Source organism: Ambystoma mexicanum, chromosome 6p (genome assembly GCF_040938575.1).
Source record: "Ambystoma mexicanum isolate Mex_15411 chromosome 6p, UKY_AmexF1_1, whole genome shotgun sequence".
Taxonomy (NCBI): Eukaryota; Metazoa; Chordata; class Amphibia; order Caudata; family Ambystomatidae; genus Ambystoma; species Ambystoma mexicanum.
The window spans coordinates 1,173,296,808-1,173,316,433 of NC_090935.1; the positions used below are offsets into that span (position 1 = coordinate 1,173,296,808).

General features: G+C 44.8%; 1 protein-coding gene across 1 annotated transcript in view; it reads left to right on the forward strand.

Annotated features, from left to right (window-relative positions):
• Positions 1 to 19,626, forward strand: part of LOC138510277 (transmembrane channel-like protein 2-A) — a 1,079,160-nt gene that overhangs the window by 340,911 nt on the left and 718,623 nt on the right. The window contains exon 9 of the mRNA XM_069625812.1: positions 12,468 to 12,610. Within this exon, the coding sequence (XP_069481913.1) occupies positions 12,468 to 12,610 (143 nt within the window). The remainder of the gene's footprint in view (positions 1 to 12,467; positions 12,611 to 19,626) is intronic.

Genomic DNA, 19,626 nt, shown 5'->3' on the forward strand with positions numbered 1-19,626 from the left:
ATGTGTGGCAACAGATCGAAAAACATCTGGGTCCTTTACTCTGATCTGAAACGTCCGATTACGGTGGGCCAAAGATTGCCGATGCTGCATGATCTGGTTAGGTATGCCACATTTAAGGCACCCTTATTCTCTGGAATCCTACATTTATGGTACCATGATCTACATACTTTGGTTAGGATAGCAGTGGGTGAGAGATGTAATGCTCGTACTTACGGCGCTGACTCTGTCAATATAACGGACAAAGATCTGTTTTAATTGAAGTCTTAATATTCTATTTTACTTTAAAAGAAACTATATGTGATGTTTTATTATATTTTCACATATATTCTTATACACATTTTTATATATATGTTGTTAGATTGATATTTGTATATGATATAAGATATATTTTATGATTTGCCTTTTTTTCTTTATGTCAATGTATGTAAGTTATATTATGTGTAAAGTTTGAATTTATTTTCAAATCTATATCACATTAAAGTTATTATTATTAATACTGCTTGTCAGACTGCAAAGCCATGATCACATTGTATAGACTTTCAATGGCTTCCAATGAAGCAACTCCACATCTCTTCACAAGATCCCGTTTCAGAGCAAGTGAGATATGGCTGCTAGGAAGAAGTGCACAACAGTTCAGCGCCCTGTGAGGTTATCAGCAAGGTTGCCAGCCATACTAGAGAAAGCAACACCCGATGTCCTATGGGTGTCAGGGGGATTGGGGGGAGGGGGGGTGGAACATCTGACTTTTTTTCTATATGCCAATGATGCTGTCCAGATAGCTGGGATGCGGCTTGCTCCTCACAATCTGATTAATGTGTATTGCAGATAAGGAAATTAGTGTCAATCCCACACAATCAGGTGTAATGCACTGGAGATAAGGTGTAATGTTATCAGCATCAGATGTGCCAAAGGGATACCATTGCTGGTCTGTCAATACTATGATAACCTGGGGATCAGGTTTTCAGACACTTCGTGGACAACACACATGAATCAACAGGCAACCCATAAGGCACAATAGATACCAGCTATGTTGGGGATTTCATTAGGTGCCCTAGTGTGGCCAGTGGCATTCATTTGTTTAATATATTGGGCCCAAACTATGTTTCTTAGTCTTACTGGTGCAGGTATATGGGCATCAGCTAATCTGGAAAGGTTTTGCCTTTTATTGCAGTCTTCTGGAGATGTCATCCTCTACTTCTCTCTATAATGTTAATGTGGTGTTAGGCATGTTCTAACTTATTACAGCTAGACTGGGTGAAATTTGGATTTCTCCCAGGGCAAAAGATACCCCCGTGCTATCCTACCTCATATTAAAAGAGCTGAAGGTAATTGATGTTACTGGTCAGATTCTTTGGATCATGACCATGAAAGCTCTATTCTCATGTAAAAAATAACATGTAGTTGGACCCCCAAAACTCTGACCAACGGCAACAGGTGCCAAAAAAGATATTGTAAAATTATGAAAATGGAAACAAGAGCAATCTGAGGGACAGATCAATGGCTAAGGACTTCCTCCCAATTTCACCGTCATTATGCCCGGGTGGTTAGGTACCTCTTGTTGATCAATTCTCACAGAAGGAGGTACCAGCGTTCCAGCCAAGGCCTGGGCTGTTTGCCTGTATGAACTGTTAACTTGATAAAGCTTGAGGACTGTGTTATGGCCTGCTCTTTGGCTCAGTATCAAAGAAATTCTATACATTTCTCATTATTTTGCAACTTGTATAAAAATGTGATATGCCTGACTCTGATACTATTGTTGCATTAAAGCGGATTTCGATAACAATAAACTTGACTTTTTCTTCCTGCTATCTATGTCGATTCCACTGATTTATTGCATGATGCAGAAACATGAAAATAGTGCTTATAGTATAAGAAATAAGGGCAGTACTGTAATTGCACCATGCAACCACTCCTCCTACACAGTCAATGTTTTAAACCACACCGAAAGAGTACTTTTTAGTATGTACTTACCATCATCTCTTGCATTTCCGTGCCTGAATGAAAAATTATATTGTTTTTTACTGATTGTTAATTTGAGTGGGGAATAGATTGAGCAACCTTTCAATTTGTGTGATGTACAAAACGTATCTTTTAGATGTTCTCTGTTTGCTTTCATGGGATTTAATTCTGAAACGCAAAGGTCTTTCTTGGTCCTCTTTTCTACACACGTCACTTTCTTTTAATTCTGCCATACCAGCACTTCAACTTAACTTCAACTTTTTTTTTTTTTTCAGAAAGAAAAACAAAGTAATCAAAAAAGTTACAATATTCATTTCCTTGAACCCCCTGAAATGAGTTCCAAAACTACAACTTCCATCTCCCTGAGGCCTTCTGTAGTCCTGACCTCTGTCCTTGCACCAATCAGTGTCCAGCTTGGGGTATAAACTCTCCCACTCCTAGGTCCCTTCCTCTTTCTTTTGCACTTAACACTTCTTCCTATAAACATCCAGAACGTGACCAAACTTTGTCATCAACTGTTCTTGATTTGTAATCGGCTTCACCGTACGGCCCAACAGGAACAACTTGGCAACCAATCACTGACGAGCTTCTTAACTCGCTCATGGCGTCTTCTGCTCGTCTCCTGTGAGAACAGAGAATATCACGTAAGGGTGGGAAAAACAAATATCAATACTAGAAATGCATCACAATTATTAGTTAATTCTAGCAGTAATGGGGGGATATAATGCTTGCCTCCTTGTCTTTAATAGAATGAAGACTTTCCTTAGCTGATAGCGTTGGCAATCTTTATTCTATGACAAGACAGGAGGCTCGCATTATGCTTGTTCAAAGCTTGACAAGACCTTGCTTGGTATATCAGAAATTGGTTTGAAATAAAAGGTCTTAAATGTTGTTTCGGAAGACCAATCTGCAGACTTCATAATATCTTGCAATGAGACGCCTGTCACAAAAGCTCTAGATGCCATCGCCCCTCTAGTGGAATGAGCCCCAAACAAGGATAAATCTATGCCTGCCCATTGCATAACTTCCCTCACCCATCTCGCAATGGTTGCTGTCGCTACTGCATGATAAGGCTTCCTACGCGCTATAAGTAGCTGGGTCATGCCGCGCGGTCTAAACTGCACTGTCGCTGCTTCATAATCCTTAATACACTGTGCGACGCATAACTTCTTATTTTCCGTAAAATATGGGTAGGAAATTATTTTGGAATCTGTCTTAGTTCTTCTAGCGATACTAAACGGCACTCCTTCCGGATAGAATATTTTCCTATCAATCTCCAACGCTTTCACGTCTGAGACTCTCCGACATGCTATCAAGCATAAGAGCATTGCTAACTTGCCCGACAACTGTGAACGGGACAGGACGTCATTCTCTGGCCACCTGATAAACAATTGGAAGACGTCTCTGACGTCCCATAGGACTGCGTATTTCGGCTCCGGCGGCCTCCTCAGTTTCATACCTTTGAGGAGACGCAGGATTGCTGAGTGTTCACCCACTGGGTTCCCCTCTATTGTGCTGTGTCCCGCCGAAATGGCCGATCTATATACTCCCATAGTCCTATAGGCGCCTCCCTCTTGAAATTTCGTCGGTAAAAAATTTAGGATGTTCACTAGAGGTGCTGAAATGGGATCCAAACGGAGGTCTGTACACCATTTTGCCCAACCTTTCCAAGCTGTGTTATAGCTCCTGACGGTGGAAGGCGCCCAGGAATCTCGGATACAATCTGCAGCGAGTTCCGAAATTCCTGGCATGTTACATTTCCTCCTGAAACCCTGCAGGCAATAAGCTGCAGGGATCCTGCTTCTATCAGCGGGTGGGTCCTGTTGGACGGGTCCAGTAGAAGGTCCGGGGTGTTCGGAACTATCCTCGGAAAATCTGTAGAAAGTTCCATCGCTACTGGAAACCAAGCCTGCGTCCTCCAACAGGGTAATACTATGACCACTTCTGCCTTGTCTCTGCGGACTTTCGCCAGTGCTCTCGCGATCATTGCAAATGGCGGGAAGGCATAGCGCACTGCTCCGTGCCATGGGTGCAGGAAGGCATCTGTACCCACTGCTCCCGGGTCTATCCTCCAACTGAAGTACTTCTGCGTCTGCGCATTCAGTCTGGACGCAAATAGATCTATATCTAAGGGTCCCCAAGTCTGCTGGATGCGCTGAAATACTAGGGGATGCAGCTTCCAGTCACTGGAGTCTACCAGGTATCGAGAGTTCCAGTCCGCAATGCAGTTCTGGCTCCCCGGAAGGTATTCTGCGGTCACTGTAACGTTGTTCTGGAGGCAAAAATGCCAGAAGTCTTTTGCGAGTTCCGCTAACATTCTGGATCTTGTTCCACCTAACTTGTTGATGTAACGGACTGCTGAAATGTTGTCCATCTTGAGCAGGACACAACATTTCACTCTGTCCTTCGTGAAGGCCTGCACTGCGAAGGAGCCTGCTAGAAGCTCGAGGCAGTTTATATGGAGTTGTAACTCCTCGTCGGACCATCTCCCTCCTGTCTGAACATGTTCGCATCTCGCTCCCCAGCCTGACCTGCTTGCGTCTGATTCTATAACCAATTCTGGGACATCCCCGAAAATCGCTCGGCCGTTCCAGGCCTCCATGTTTTCTAGCCACCAATGTAGTTCTGACATGGCTTCTCGGTCTAAGTCCACTTGTTGGTGGTACTGCAGGCCTCCTTGCAGGTGTTTGATCTTCAGTCTCTGCAAGGCGCGGTAATGCAAGGGACCGGGGAAAATAGCTTGAATGGAAGCTGCTAACAGGCCCACTATCCTGGCTAGATTCCGAAGCGAAATAGAACGCTTCGCTATCACTGCTCTGAGCTCCTTCTTTATGGCTCTCACTTTGTGTCCTGGGAGCTCTAGAATCGCTCGCACCGTGTCCACTGTGAAGCCTAAAAATTCTAATCTCTGTACCGGAGCTAGTTGGGATTTCTCCAAGTTCACCAGAAATCCCAGAGATGTAAGGAGGTTGAATATCCATTGAACTTCTCTCGTGAGATTCTCTCTGCTGGATCCCATTACTAGAATGTCGTCTAGGTAGATAATCATACGAATCCCCCTTTCTCTGATGGCGGCAGTCACTGGCTTCATTACCTTCGTGAAGGCCCATGGTGCGGAGGCCAGTCCGAATGGCAGGCACGTGAACCGCCATATATCCCCTTTCCAGCGGAATTGCAGATATTTCCGAAAGGCCGGTGCTATCGGAATCGCTAGGTACGCATCTTTGAGGTCTAAACGCGCTAGCCAATCTCCTGCGCGCAATAGGTCCCGAAGGAGGTGAATACCCTCCATCTTGAAGTGGTTGTATTCCAACCAGCGGTTCAATTCCTTCAGGTTTATCACGGGGCGAATCTTTTCTCCTCTGTGCACGAGAAACATGTTGCTGATGAACACTTGCCCCTCTGTCATCTCTCGCTCTATCGCATTTTTCTCCACTAATTTGCTCAATTCGCTGTGTAACAGTATTGTTTCGTCTTGCGACATATAAATGGGGATTGGCGCTGCACGCTGCTCTGGCACCGCTATGAAGTCTAGGGGAAGACCCTCTATCGCTCTCAAAACCCAAGCATCGCTTGATAAAGCTTGCCACGCTTTCAAAAAATGGAGGGTTCTGCCTCCGATAGGAACTTTTGCTGTACTCACCGCCTGCTGTATTGGGCTGACGGAATGAACCTCTTCCTCTGCGGCCCCTCGCGTGTCTTCCTCTGGCTGGGAAGAAACAGTCTTGTTGACGGCCTTCCCAGTATTGCGCGCGCGGACCTTGAGGTCGTTTCTGATAGCTATAGCGACCGGACGAGCGACCTCTGAATCGTCCGGTCCCTGCAAAAACACGTCCAGGGAAGATCTTTTTTATAGAGCTCTGAGCTCTTTCAAGCGCAGCATATGTACCAACAAATTGGGCCATCTCTTTAGCGAAGGCTTCTCCAAATGGAAGGCCTTTGGCGCCTTCTCCAGCCTCATATGTAGCTAGGTCGCTGAGCTTCTTGTCTATTTTAAGGAGGACCCCCCTCCTTCGCTCCGAAGAGAGGGCGCAGTTCGCGTTGCCTAATAGACAAATCGCCCTTTGTGCCCAGTTCGCGAGCGCTTGATTATCGACTGGAACACCAGTGTCCTTTGACTTTTCAACCAAGTCCATTATCTTGGCTAATGGGCCCGCAAGGTCCAGAAGCTTGTCCTGGCATCCCTTCCAGGCACGATCAACTCCTTTTCGGATATCATTTGCCGACTTGGTTACGAAAGTGACCATCTTCGGGTCCAATTCTGGAGTATCCGTTAGCTTGCCTGGAAGCTCCGGTCTCGGACATTCTGCACGCATGCGGGATCTAACCTCCCTGTCCAATGGTTTACGGATGTGTTGGGCCATGTACAGCGCCACTCTGGGGGAGGGCACCCATTCGGAGGACCTCAGGTGCCTAATGGTCTCCGGATCAAACATATCGAGGATATTGTCTTCCTCATCGGGAGCATCTTGTGGGAAATGTTCAATGGGATGAAGAAACTCTTCTTCTTCTTCGCCACCTTCATCGTCGGGGGCGTATCCCTCCTCATAATCCCCTGAATTATTCACCCCTGGGGTGGGGGGTCCGTTGCGGCTATCCGCCAGTTTGGCTAGAAAGGCTTTTTTCAGTCTGGCGACAGGGTCGCTATGTCCTTGGGGAACGGTGTTGCCCCTCTCTATTGTGTCCGCGGGGGTCAAGGAGTCTGAGCTTTTACGGACCTTCTTACACCCCTTATCTTCAACCCTCGTTTGAGGATGTCCAGCTGATGTCCCTTCCCCAGGGCTATCTGCCCGTCTTTTCCTTGCTGTGAGCTGGTCTCTCTGCTCTACCATATACGCTTCCAGCAATTGTAACCTCTGCGTTAGAGGTTGCACCCCTTGAGAGACCGCCTGAGATAGCGAGTCCCCCAGCACCCTCTTGAAACTGAGGGATAAGTCTGCATCTTGCCAGGTGGGCTCCTCTTCCCACTCTTGTTCGCTCCACTCTGGAGAAGTGGACTGAGAATCCACGGGGTGCGATGAATGAGCCATGAAAACAGTGTCACCAGAGGTGACTTCTGGGAATCAGCTTTAGGGAGGCTCTAAGATTAGTAGACCTTTCTAGCTTCCGCGACTGTTTTTGTTTTTTTTTTTTGTTTTTTTTCGAGAGATGTAGTCGCTATTATAATCTTCTTTTTGTAAGTCCCACAAGTGTCCGCACGTCCCGCTCCGTCGCTAATATTTAATGCGCAACGAGCGTTGGGAGCTGTGCATGTTGGGAAGATTCAGCGGCGCTGCTGGGTCATAATGCTACTGGATTTGGAGAAGCGAGATGCCCCTGCGCGTGCGTGCGAACGAGCGCAGCCGCGAGGGCGGGCTACGGAAATCAATGGCGTGAAACTCTACCTGAGGAGAACGAGGCGGCTGCCTAATGCGAGCGGCTTTGCCCGCGGCTCCGCCCCACTTCTACTCCGTATACCGCGGACAAATGCCTACGCGTGCGCGCGTATTGAAAACAGGTTAAAAGTGCTATCCATCTCTGCACATTTCGTTCTACATTCTCTCATAACACACATATATAAAAACGCTACTCATCTGCAGTATGGCAGCCAAAAGAAAGAGGAAGGGACCTAGGAGTGGGAGAGTTTATACCCCAAGCTGGACACTGATTGGTGCAAGGACAGAGGTCAGGACTACAGAAGGCCTCAGGGGGATGGAAGTTGTAGTTTTGGAACTCATTTCAGGGGGTTCAAGGAAATGAATATTGTAACTTTTTCGATTCCTTTGTTTTTCTTTCTGAAAAAAAAAAAGAAAAAAAGTTGAAGTTAAGTTGAAGTGCTGGTATGGCAGAATTAAAAGAAAGTAAAGCATAATGCGAGCCTCCTGTCTTGTCTTAGAATTGCACACTCCTCTTTCTGGCATTGAATCACAAATGGTACCCATTTTCTACCTGCAAATCCACACAAAACATCAACTCTCTTTTTTTCAATGTTGCCTCGTTCACACTCCAGTTTCCATGTTTTCCTCCATCTGTTATTAGTCCTTCCTAGTCTGCTCATAAGTTAGGCTTACTTTTGATACTTTTCCGTTTTTTCCGAGATAACATTTTGTCAGTTGCTGAGGCATGTAACCTTAAATTAAACTCTGGTATAAATAATTGTGGTTGTACTAGTATGGAAGGTGTGTGGTACAAATAGTTGTCGATGTTTAGGTCATGGAGTTAATGGTGGGGTGTGGTACATGAGTGTTCTCGAAGGAGGGAATAGAGGGAGGTGGATTTCGTGATGAGCATTTGAGTGGCAGTGGATGAGAAAGAGAGGGTGGTGGTGGTGGTGTTTTTGACACACCTTTTTCCAGCATACTTATGTACCAATAAATGTACCTGCAACCATCTGAGAGACTTTCATTTCACTACTGCATCTGGTAGCATAGCACATTGGTGACTCCAACGCACCGAGCTACTGTTGAAATCAAGGTTACCAGGCCAGATATCCTCTCCAGCGAACCCCATAAAATGAAAATTAGGGGTGAGTTCAGGCGTGAGTGAACAGGCACCTAGTGCGAGCGCCCGTGCAAGTGCTGGAGCAGTTGAGAAAAATGGACGCCATCACAGTTAGATAAAAGAACCATGCAACTTGCGGACACCTCGCATGAGAACTCTGTTGCTAAGCAACACGTTACACAAATATGTTGAAAAACGCAGAGGGTTCGTGTATGAACAAAGGGTCCATGTATAAGTGGAGAAACTGCATAGGAGCACCATAAGGTGGGGGTCAGCTCTAATGGACAAGGAGAATATTATAACATATAAATTAATAGTGGGAACATAGCATAGATACAAACACATTGCGGATGCACGCCAATAAAATAACCTGCCTTATTCAGTATGACTGTGGACCCATGACCATGCAAAATGGACCAGGTCCTCTAATTTTCTTGCACTCTTCGCGAATACCTAAAGTGAAATAGAATTAGTGGAAAAAAGGGTGTTTGAATTATATACGTTCCATGTGTAGTGCAGGATTTGCAATCGACAGTAAAGTGTCCTTAGTGATGCATTACCTTGTATATGAAGGCTAACATATTCATAACCGATTACCTGATGTATCATATGATGCCTATAATGTGGATGACATGAACAAAATAGAGGCAGCTCCTGCATTTTAAACCCAAGACAAGCACCGTACTGTAGCACTATCATTTTGGTACTCGAGCACAGGAGCATGGCAAAACGGTGGAAGAAAATGTAACTGTGTTAATAGATTTAGCTATTACCTGCAATATTGGCAATAGATTGGATGAGCACATCTGTGACCGGTTCATGATACATTGCTGCAACACTCGTATTGGGAAGAAACTATGGCTCAAAGTGGACGCATCCCTGGATGACGTCATAAAGGTTGCCAAAAGAGTGAAATACTCCATGGCATGTTTGGTGAAATTTAATAAAGTGGAATACAAGAAGATTCGGACAAAGATTCTCAAAGTGGAGTCAACCACTTACAAATGGCATAAACTGATTGGGGAAAAGCCATCTTGTTGTGGAAGAAATGCTGGGTTTCAGTAGCAATGCAATTCTAATACATCATCCAATGACTGTGCATGTTATTAATGTGGAAGCAAGAATCCCTTTGCTAGCGCATGTGGATATTCTGCAAGGAAGGTAATGTGTACAGAATGCAAGAGATGGGGTCATTTTGCAGGCTGTTGCGAAGGATTTTGAAGGTGTATATGGCAGCACATTTTCAGAGGATGACAAGAATACACCACCAGAGGTAGTTAAACATGCATGCACAGACATACACACATGGGGGTTTTGATGGACATATGTTTGGGACTGTTGGGGTACATGACAAATATACAAATCTGGATACCGCAAGCTCTTTTCATAGTTTGTCCAGGCCCCTCAACCGGGGCTGGCAAGATGAAATCTGTGTGACTGGGAAAACTGGTTTAGCGAGGTTGAAGGCTGAGGAAGGGCAACACACAGCTATAACAATATCAGATGTTCAGCCACAGGCAGGCTTGAGTTTTTTATGGTTTAGCACTATTGTGGAAAGGAGAGGCAATATTTTTGAGCACATGGGAGCCTGTTATTCATTGTCCAGAGAAGTCCGGCCATCTGTTTGTGAAGCAGCAATAAACTCGGTGCAAGGGCTGCTTAAGGGCAAAGTTGACAAATGCTTTATGGGTTTCTGTCAGTTTCTCCAGAGGCCATGCTTGTTGACTTGGTAGTCATGCAGATTAGAGTGAACCTAGGACCCCAGCAAGTCTGAGTGGGTAAGATATGTATCACCAGTTCAAAGGGAACTGGTTATTTCTCCCCTTCCGCTTAGCACTAAAGTGTCCTGGCAAACCATGTGCATCACGTCTGGAGTTAGAAGCCCCAGGCCAGCTGGAACTTGTAATAAATTATGTTTGTGTTTGAATGTATAACTATGTGACGACGTCATGACCTACCATGGAAGAAGCCCAGAAAGAGGGTGTGCTGCAAATTTTAGCTGATGATGCTAGTTAAATAAATGCATCCAATGAGAGATTGCGGATTAGAGGAGATTGGAGTTTTTTTTTGTATTTCTTTGACCAATCATGTGTGGGGGGATGATTTGTAATAAAATATGTGGGAATTTTTTTACTGTTAAAAAATGTCTAAAATGTGTCAACTTGTGTGGTTTGAGGAGACTTGTGTTAGTTTGAATACAGCATCATTTATCCCCTTGCAGCCATTTGTGCAATAAGCTTGCTTTTTCTCGTCAAAAGTACACTCGCTTCTTAAAAAGTGGGCCTACTTTGGGGAAAGGTGATCAGAGGCCCATCCGCACAAGAGTAAGTAGGATTAAGCATAAGAGGACATCATTCTATCATGTAATGGTGCCATGGAAAGGGTAAATAGCTATATAATTGAGGCAGTAGGAATGGCTGAAGTGTGTGGGAAAGGGAAGGCCTATATGGTGGAAGAGGGAATAAGAGGGCTAAGGATGTCAGCTCATGTTATAACGGGAGACGTTCCATTTCAATTTATGAGAGGAAGGATGGGAAATTCTCAAGTGTGCCCATCCTGGGTTGGGAGAGCTAGGGCAAACAAGGTGAATTTGAGGGAGGTGAGGCAAAGGTTTGAATTACAGAAGAAGATAAAGGAAAGAGTGATGTGAGGAGAAATGTGAAAGATTTGGAGGTTAAGGGAGGCGATTGGGTAAGGTTTAAGACATGCATTGTGAAGAGGACGGGCGAGGTGTTATATAGCAACTCTATGCAGGAGGGGAGAGAGTATGCAGAAACAGCGATAGTAAGTGGTGGACAAGCGTGGAATTTGGGTAGAGTGGCCATGAGAAAAGTGAGACTGTACATAAGACTATGCGTTGTGGTTATGTATGAAATAAAGCGGGAGGTGTGTGGTGAAAATAGTTGTTCTAGTATGGGAGGTGTGTGGTGTAAATATTGTTGATGTTTAAGTTAGGGATTGGATGTTGGAGTGTGGGTATGTGAGGTATGTGTGTGTTCTGGAAGGAGGGAATGGAGGGAGGAGGATTCTGAGATGAGCAGTTGAGCGGTGGTGGGAGAGGAAGAGAGAGTGGTGGAGGCATTGTAAACGCATCTTGCACCAGAGTACTTATGTACCAATAAATGTACTTTAAGAACTGTAACGTCTCAGAGACCTTCATTTCATAAACAATGCCTTACATCTTGTGAAACATTTACTTTAGATTTTTTGGTTGAATGCTGCTGCTCTCTGTATGCATGTCATCCTATACATGCTATCTTACCAGCCTAAACCATCCTTTATTCCACTGACGTACACTGTTTGGCCTTAGCATTTCCAATCATAGTTTCCTAACCTCTCGCATCTCCCTGGCTTCCTATTGTACTTAATATTGATTTTATTTTCTGTGCATTACATTATGTACTTCTTTTTATTTGACCACTTTTCGTAAAAAAATAATACCTTCTTTGCGAGCTATGTTCTTTATCAAATGGTCTTCTTCATTGTTCTTGCCTTCAATGTACTCCTTCTCATTTCTGTTCATTTCAACACTTGGCAGTTGCCACTTAAACTATGGAATCCCCCGCCTGCAGACATTTGTCGTATGCCAACATTGACACTGCTTTAAACATAATTCTGACGTTGCATACCTTGATCATTTTAGATCTTGCATTAATAACTGATTATATATTCTTAATTTTTCATCTTCTTTATTGTAGTGTATATATTTTGGGAAGAACTATGGTAAAAATACAAAATAAATACATTTTTTTAATCTACAAATGTAAAGAGTACAATTCTGTGGATGCTCATTTTCGGCTCTTTCTTGACAAAAAAGAAGGAACTAAGCAATTAATTGATTTACCATGATGTATGTAACATTATGGAACTCTTTCGACTAAAAATCACCTTCTTTTATTAAACAAACAGAGCAATGGCTAAGTGTGTTATGGGTTGCAGCATCCATTAACGTCCATTATCATTCTGCCACATAGTTAACACATACTAATCAGGATCATGCTAACTCTTTTCTATTTTTCTTCCTTTAGGGTTATGTGAAATATTCAGCATTATTTTATGGCTACTATAACAATCAAAGGACTATTGGCTTCTTACAATACAGGATGCCATTAGCATATTTTATGGTTGGAGTTGGTGTATTTGGCTACAGTCTGGTAGTTGTCATAAGAACGTAAGTAAAGACCCCGCTCACATTTTTAACCAATTGTTATCTGTCTGTCTATGTCTCTATATGGGGCCTTGTGTCATTCAGATCATGCAAGGGAGAGAACAAGAAGTGCAAGGGGAAAGGAAGGGCGGAAGTGCAAGGGAGAGGGGAAGGGAAACAGGGCAGCAATGCTCTGAGTTACTGCAGCCAGGGCAGCACAGCTCTAGGTAGTGCAAGCATAACAAGGGACTGTAGGGTTACAGTTACAACCCCTAAGTGTGTGATAGGCCCGGAGGCAGTGCAAGGGTGCCTGATCAAGAAAGAGCCTGGTACCCAGTGAGACTCTGAGGGTAGCCAAGCAACCAGTCAGCACAGCAGACAGGTAGGTCAGGTAAGTCAACAGGGAAGGGAGAGAGAGAAAGCAGAGGAGCAGAGGGATGTGTTGAGCTGCTTGTAGAACTTCAGGTGGCCTGGATCATGTTTCACAGGGGAAGGGAGGCCATTCTAGAGGGAGGCACCTGCAGAGGAGAGAGATCAACCCCCCACTCTATGCCTGGAGAAGCCTCTAACCCGTAGAGAGTTGGAGGTAGCTGAGTAAAGGGCTTGAGAAGGAAGGTATTTTGGAAGAGAGCGTTGCATTTAGTGTGGGCCCCCACCCCAGAAAGCCTTGTGGACAATGCAAAAGGTCCTGAACTTGATCCTTGCAGCCACCGGGAGCCTGTGGGGAGATTTCAGGGATGGAGAGATAAAGTTCCTGGGCTTGAGGCCAAGGCTAAAGGCAGATTGAGAAAGAGGTTCTTGTAGTAGTCCAGCATAGAGAGAACCAGGGCTCTGGAGACATTGAGCTTCTGGGGGAAAGTGAGAAAGGGAAGAGTCCACTTGAGAAGGTACAGCTGGTAGTGGGACTTCTTGGCGACACCTGATATATGAGGGACAAAAAAGTGAGTGGAGTCAAAGATGACACCAAGGTTTTTTGCCTCGCAGGAAGGTGAAGGGGGAAGACCCAAGGCAGGCAGCCAGAGTGAGAGAGGGAAAGCATGTGCAGGGGTCCCAGTGAGCAGGATCTCCATCTTACTGGTGTTAAGGCAGAGATCGTTGGTGGCACACCTATTCTGAATCATGGAAAGACAGTCAGGAATGAGGGGAGCCTGAAGGAAATCTGAGTGTCATCCGTGTAATACTGAAAGTTAGAGAAGTAGAGATTAGGTGAGAGGATAGAGAACAGATGGAATACATTGAAAGAAAAGGGCCGGAATAGTGGGATAAGAAGTTCCGGGGGTGTACGAGGTGGTGACCCACTGGGCAAAGGTAGCCTGCCGACCCCCCTCCTCCGCCGGGGGGTGGTGAAGAGCTGGGAATACGCCTGGTGTCCAGGTCCCCTCTCAAGGGATATTAAGGAAAAACGAGATTGAGAAGGCTTAACCACCTGGTGGAATGGAGTCACTCAATTTGGCCACGGGAAGGGCAGCAATTGGGACACAGGAGGACCATCTGATTTTTCGTTGCCATCTCAAAACAAACTTTGTTTTAATTTTTGTTCTGTTTTTTCTTTATTTCCGGATAATGTCTGTTCTCTTCCTGGTGCCATGAGGCCCTTGGGTGTAAGTGTGCTCTACAAATTCAATAAACACAACAGGATCCGTCCAGTACGTGCAATAAACAGGATTGCAACTCATCTCGTAACCAGGGAGGGGATTCAATTACAGGAGGAGCGGGGCGCAGACTCGATAAATAACACACTGTCCACAAAGGCCACAATAGTAAGGGGGCGAACAGAAGCTGGATCAGTGCACAAGTGCAAAACCTAAGCCAGGAACATCCATGATGATGGAGGTAAGCACAGACAATGGGAGCTCTGACACTGCAGGGGTGATTACTATGGAATATATGATTGCAGCAATCCAGGATTCCAGAGCATAACTGGAGGGAAAGATCCAAGAGGTAGGGGTGGATGTTTCACTAGCATGGGCAGACCTGCGGAATGTAAGTGAAAGAGTGACGGAGTTGGATCAGAGGGGGAGTAGTGTGGAGGATGAGCTGACCTTACTGAAGAACCAAGTGAAGAGCTTGGTGGAGGCAAAAAGAGCCCTAGAAATGAAAGAGGAGGATGCAGAGGGTTGCTTCCACAGGTGTAACATAAAGTTCGTGTGAGTACCTGATGGAGAGGAAGGTCCCAGGTGAGAGCTATATGTGGAAAAGCTAATACTGACCACCTTAATGCTGAGAGGGCTCTCAAAATTGTTCATTCTAGAAAGAGCACATGGAGTTCCAGGAATGCCCCCACCACCGGGAGGGCCACCCAAAGCGATAGTGGCAAAGTTGCTGAATTACTGTGACAGAGATGCAATCCTCCAAGAGTTGCCCAGGCATGGTCACTTTGAGCTTGGGAATGCTAAAATCCTTATATTCCCAGATTTCACACAAGAAGTCCAGAAGCAGAGGCACTGCTTTGAGGCAGTGCATCACCGTCTACATGATGACAACCTGCGATACATGTTTTTCTCTGCAAATCTCAAAGTCATGGTAGACGGGACACCGCACTTCTTTACCTGACCATAGGAAGCCTAGCACTGGCTGTACACCAGGATATCAAGCACGACACAGTGGGACACTGGAGGGAAGGAAGATATGACGGAAGCCCAAGTTACATGAGACCAAGAAAGGCATGACAGCTGTGCTGGGACTAGTAAGAGTTAGTACACTGTGGTGGAGCATTGATCTTTGAGGGAGCCGAGAAATATATTAGAATGGAAGGACTTACTGATGTGCAAACCAGAACCTAGAGATAGGTCTAGCCTTCAGACCCTACAGTCGACTGTCCCAAGTAGGGGTAAGGAGGGTGAATGAGAGACTGAAAGTTCAATGTTTCGGGTGGGTGTGGGGGTGCAATTGGGAGCTGGGGGTTGTGGGAGTGTGGGTCTCTGGGAGGTGTTGGGGAGGAGGTATCGGGTGGTGGGGGAGGGGAAGGACTGTCAGAGACTGGGTGGTATGGCGAGTTGAAAAAATGTTGATCTGTTCATTACCAAATCATCGCACTGTTGTGGGGGCAGGAATTATAGCAGAAAGGGTTGAGCGAAGTACATGTTGATACAGGCGAGGTACAAGGAAAGATTCACACAGGCACGTGAAATACATTCTTGAAACTGGGCACATGGAAGGTGCAGGCTAGTGAAAGAGTGGAAAGAGGGCCCAATTAGGAAAATATGTGAAATGCACCAGCATACAAGTATCACTGTTGCAAGAAACGCACATAAAGAGGAAATATCTGAACGCTGTACAGCTAAACTGGGGCTCGATAGTCTATGGGTCCTCATTCTCATCCTTTGCGAGGGGGGATCTAATTTGGATAGCACCGGGGTGCCAATAACAATAAAGAATGCAATGTGGGTCGTGGAGGGGCAACCCAGTATGGTGTTGGGCAGTATTGAATTAAGGGGATGCTGCATTGTTAACTCATATGCTCCAAATGTGAACAACAAATATTATTTTCCCTCTGTGTTGATGATGGTGGGAGGATACAGATCGGGTATTTGTGTCTGGGGAGATTTTAATTGTGCAATGCATCAGTAATTAGACAGAACTGGGAGGCTGTTGCCTCCAAACAGCAGGAGTCAGCTTTGTTGCATAGAGTAGTGGCAGAACTAAATTTGGTGGATTTGTGAAGGGAAAACCATGGCTCAACATAGGGTTACTCTTATTATTCACAGGTTCCTGTTTCTTATTCCTGTTTGGATGACATATTTGTGATGAGGGAATATTTTCAATGGTCAGAATATTTGGGGAGAATATTGTGGGATCACTATCCATTAGTTGAAACCCTTTGTAGACCACGAATTAGACCAGACATTTAGTTGTTGAAACGTAAAGAGGAGGGCTTGACAGTTGTAGCCTTCAATAGTACATTAGAAGAAGAGATGTCCTCCTTCTTTGAACTGAATGAGAAGTCATTACAAGACGTGGGGACACAATGGGACGAGTTCAATGTATTCATGAGAGGCATATGTGGTGCAAAAATGACAGGGGTGTCAAAACACTGCAAGCCTCTTCGAGGAAGACTAAGGAGAAATCACACAACTGGAGGGGAACCTAGTGAAAGGACTACAGGTGGATCACAAGCTTGCACAGACATTGAACAAGAACCAGCCAACCCAGGTGTCTCTTTCGAGGTTTGAATGGAACAAATACATTATAAGTATTCACAGCAAGGGAGACAAAGCAGGACACTTTTTAGCGTGGTAAGTGCGTCATGAACTACCTAGAATGATGATCACTTGAATAGTTCATGCAACAGGAGATATGGTGGTAATGCAACAAGACATAAATGGGGCGTTCCAAGCATATTATGAAAAATTCTACACTAGTGGAGGCACATACTCGAAGAGAAAGATGTGTATTCCCTAGAACTGGTGAGGTTATCAAAGCTTGTGGAGGAATTTATGGAGGGTTTGGAGGCACCTATAGAGAAAATGGGGATCTTGCACGGCATCAAGTCTATGCAAAGAAATAAAACACCAGGGGGTGATGGGTTTCTCGTAGAATTCTACGTCAAGTTATAATTTCTAGTACTACAACTAAAAAGAGTATATGACCACCCTTTTGAGGTGGGTGTCCTCCCAGAAACGATGCAACAGGCACTTATTATTGTCTTCCTAAAGAAGGGAAAGAACCTGCATCATTTTGAGTCATATCATCGCATTTAGTTACTGAACGTGGATACTAAAAGCTTGAGGCAGATCTTAGCAGCAAGACTGTCTAGGGTAACTCCGAGCTTGATACATCATGACCAGGGTGGATTTGTGATGGGCCGTAATACCACAAGGAATTTACAATGCTTACATCATGTGATGGATCTGGTGAAATGGTCTACTGCAGACCTGGCATTGGCCTCACTAGGCTTGGTCAAAGCGTTTGATTCCCTGGAGTGGGCTTGGTTATTTAAAGTATTAGAAGTGTTCAGTGTGGACAGCAAGATGATAAGATGGTTGTGACTCCTGTATAATATCCCAATGGCCCAGGTAAAAACAGTATCCTGAGTGTCTGACTGGTTGTCATTGGGGAGAGGCACATGGCAGGTTTGCCCGGTTTCACCAATATTGTTTGCTATGGCACTGGAACACCTGGCCTGCTACTTTGGGGAATACATATGAGAGACAGGGATAGTGAAGGGGGTGTGACATATATTAAATCACTGTATGCTGATGACTTATTATATTACACATCAGTAACCTATTGACAAATATGCCTATTATTTTAGGAGGTTGTAGGTATTTTTGGGAGACTGTCAGTATTGTCGATCAATAAGGAAAAATCAGTGTTGTTCCAAAAGGGTAATCTATGGACTCGAGAGACTCCTACCAGACTGGGTTGCAAAATACTCCTAGACTACTACCAGACTTGGTTGCAAAATGAGAGACAGAATCATTCACATACCTGGGAATTCAGATACTTCAGGCGATGGAGGAGTTATTAGTTTATAACATGGGAAGGGTGCTATCACACATGCTATCACACATAGGAGATGCAGTGAAATTCTGGAAAGGTCTACCGGTGTCCTTGATGGGCAGAATGGCCCTGTGCAAAATAGTGGTACTCCCGAGACTAGTGAATTTCTTTAAGAATATCCCCTATGGGATACAAACATTGTTTAAGATACTGGATGCTAAGATGGTGGAATTGTGGAACACGGGGAGGAGAAGAGTAGCCATGACATCATTGCAGCGTACATAACAGCAAGTGGGGCTAAATCTACCGGACTTTGAGCTTTACTTTATAGCGTGCAGTTACAGGCTACAAGAACCTGTGGGGATATGGCAAAGGGAGAGATCTCTAGACTGATGAGCAATATGCCGCAAACGTAGGCAAGGGGTTGAATTATTATGGGCTCCTGTGGTGGGTGAAAGTTCTACAAACATCTTCCAGGTAATGTGGGAAATATGGAGAAAATGACTTAGGTCGCTCAAGACTGAGGGATCATACAGTGCAGTATTACCATTGGGATGGGATGTGACCATTCTGTCGGCAATGAAACAGGGTTAGTGACCCTGCAGGATAAGGGGTGCACTAAGTTAGGATATATTTATGTGGAGGGGAACTTGATGAAATTCAAACAATGGAGAATGACCTATGGCACTTTCTGTCCTGTGGGAGGATGGTAATACAACTAGCAAGTTTATGGGAGGGCATGACAGGGGAGCCAGAGGAAAGCCCGCTGATGCCTTTAATCCTGTCATGGTGGCAAGGAAGGTGAAGGGTATTTCAGCTATATGGAGCCCACATGCAGATCTCACCATTAAGAATAAATGGGAAAGTGAAGCATGCTTCTTAATATCGGAGAAAAATGGTATCGGATCGGGGAACAAGTGAACAAGGTTTTCCCATAATGCAAGGTTTCAGCTGTCAACATTACATTTCTTACAGAGGGTGTACCTGACCCCTGTGAATCAGCATGCCATGAACCCTACACTATCACACAAGTGCCCATGCTTGATCTTTATAAGTGTTTGCAGGCAGTATGTTTTTCATTTTTAGTCTTCACATATGTTGCTTTATGGCAATGTGATGTTGCCATGTGACCACGTGGACATGTGAACAAATGTACATTATGCAGGCTTGCTATTATTGTCCAATTAACTGTGTACTTTTGACTATTTTAATTCACTTTTGGAAGATCCAAGACTGAAGGAAGAATTTGTTTGGACCTCTTCAGGGAGATGTGATCTTTCCTAACCCGTCAGCCATTGAGGTGAAGGATTGTTCCAAGGTAGAGGCAATCTCTGTCTCCCTACCCACTCCCAGGAACATTGGGGGTGGCTCTTGCTGGGGACTAGGACCTGCCACTCTGGAACAAACCTCCTCAGGTTGGCAGAGGAGAACCTGAAAGGAATCAAGCTGCTTCAGAAAACCTGTTGTGTATCTCACAACAGTTTAAGGGTCGGATCAGCCAAGATCACTCTTCTACTGCATCAAACTAGTCGAAAAATATTTGAACCATGTTCACCACACTCAAACCAGAGAGTTACACCCATACTTCTTTTGGCAAT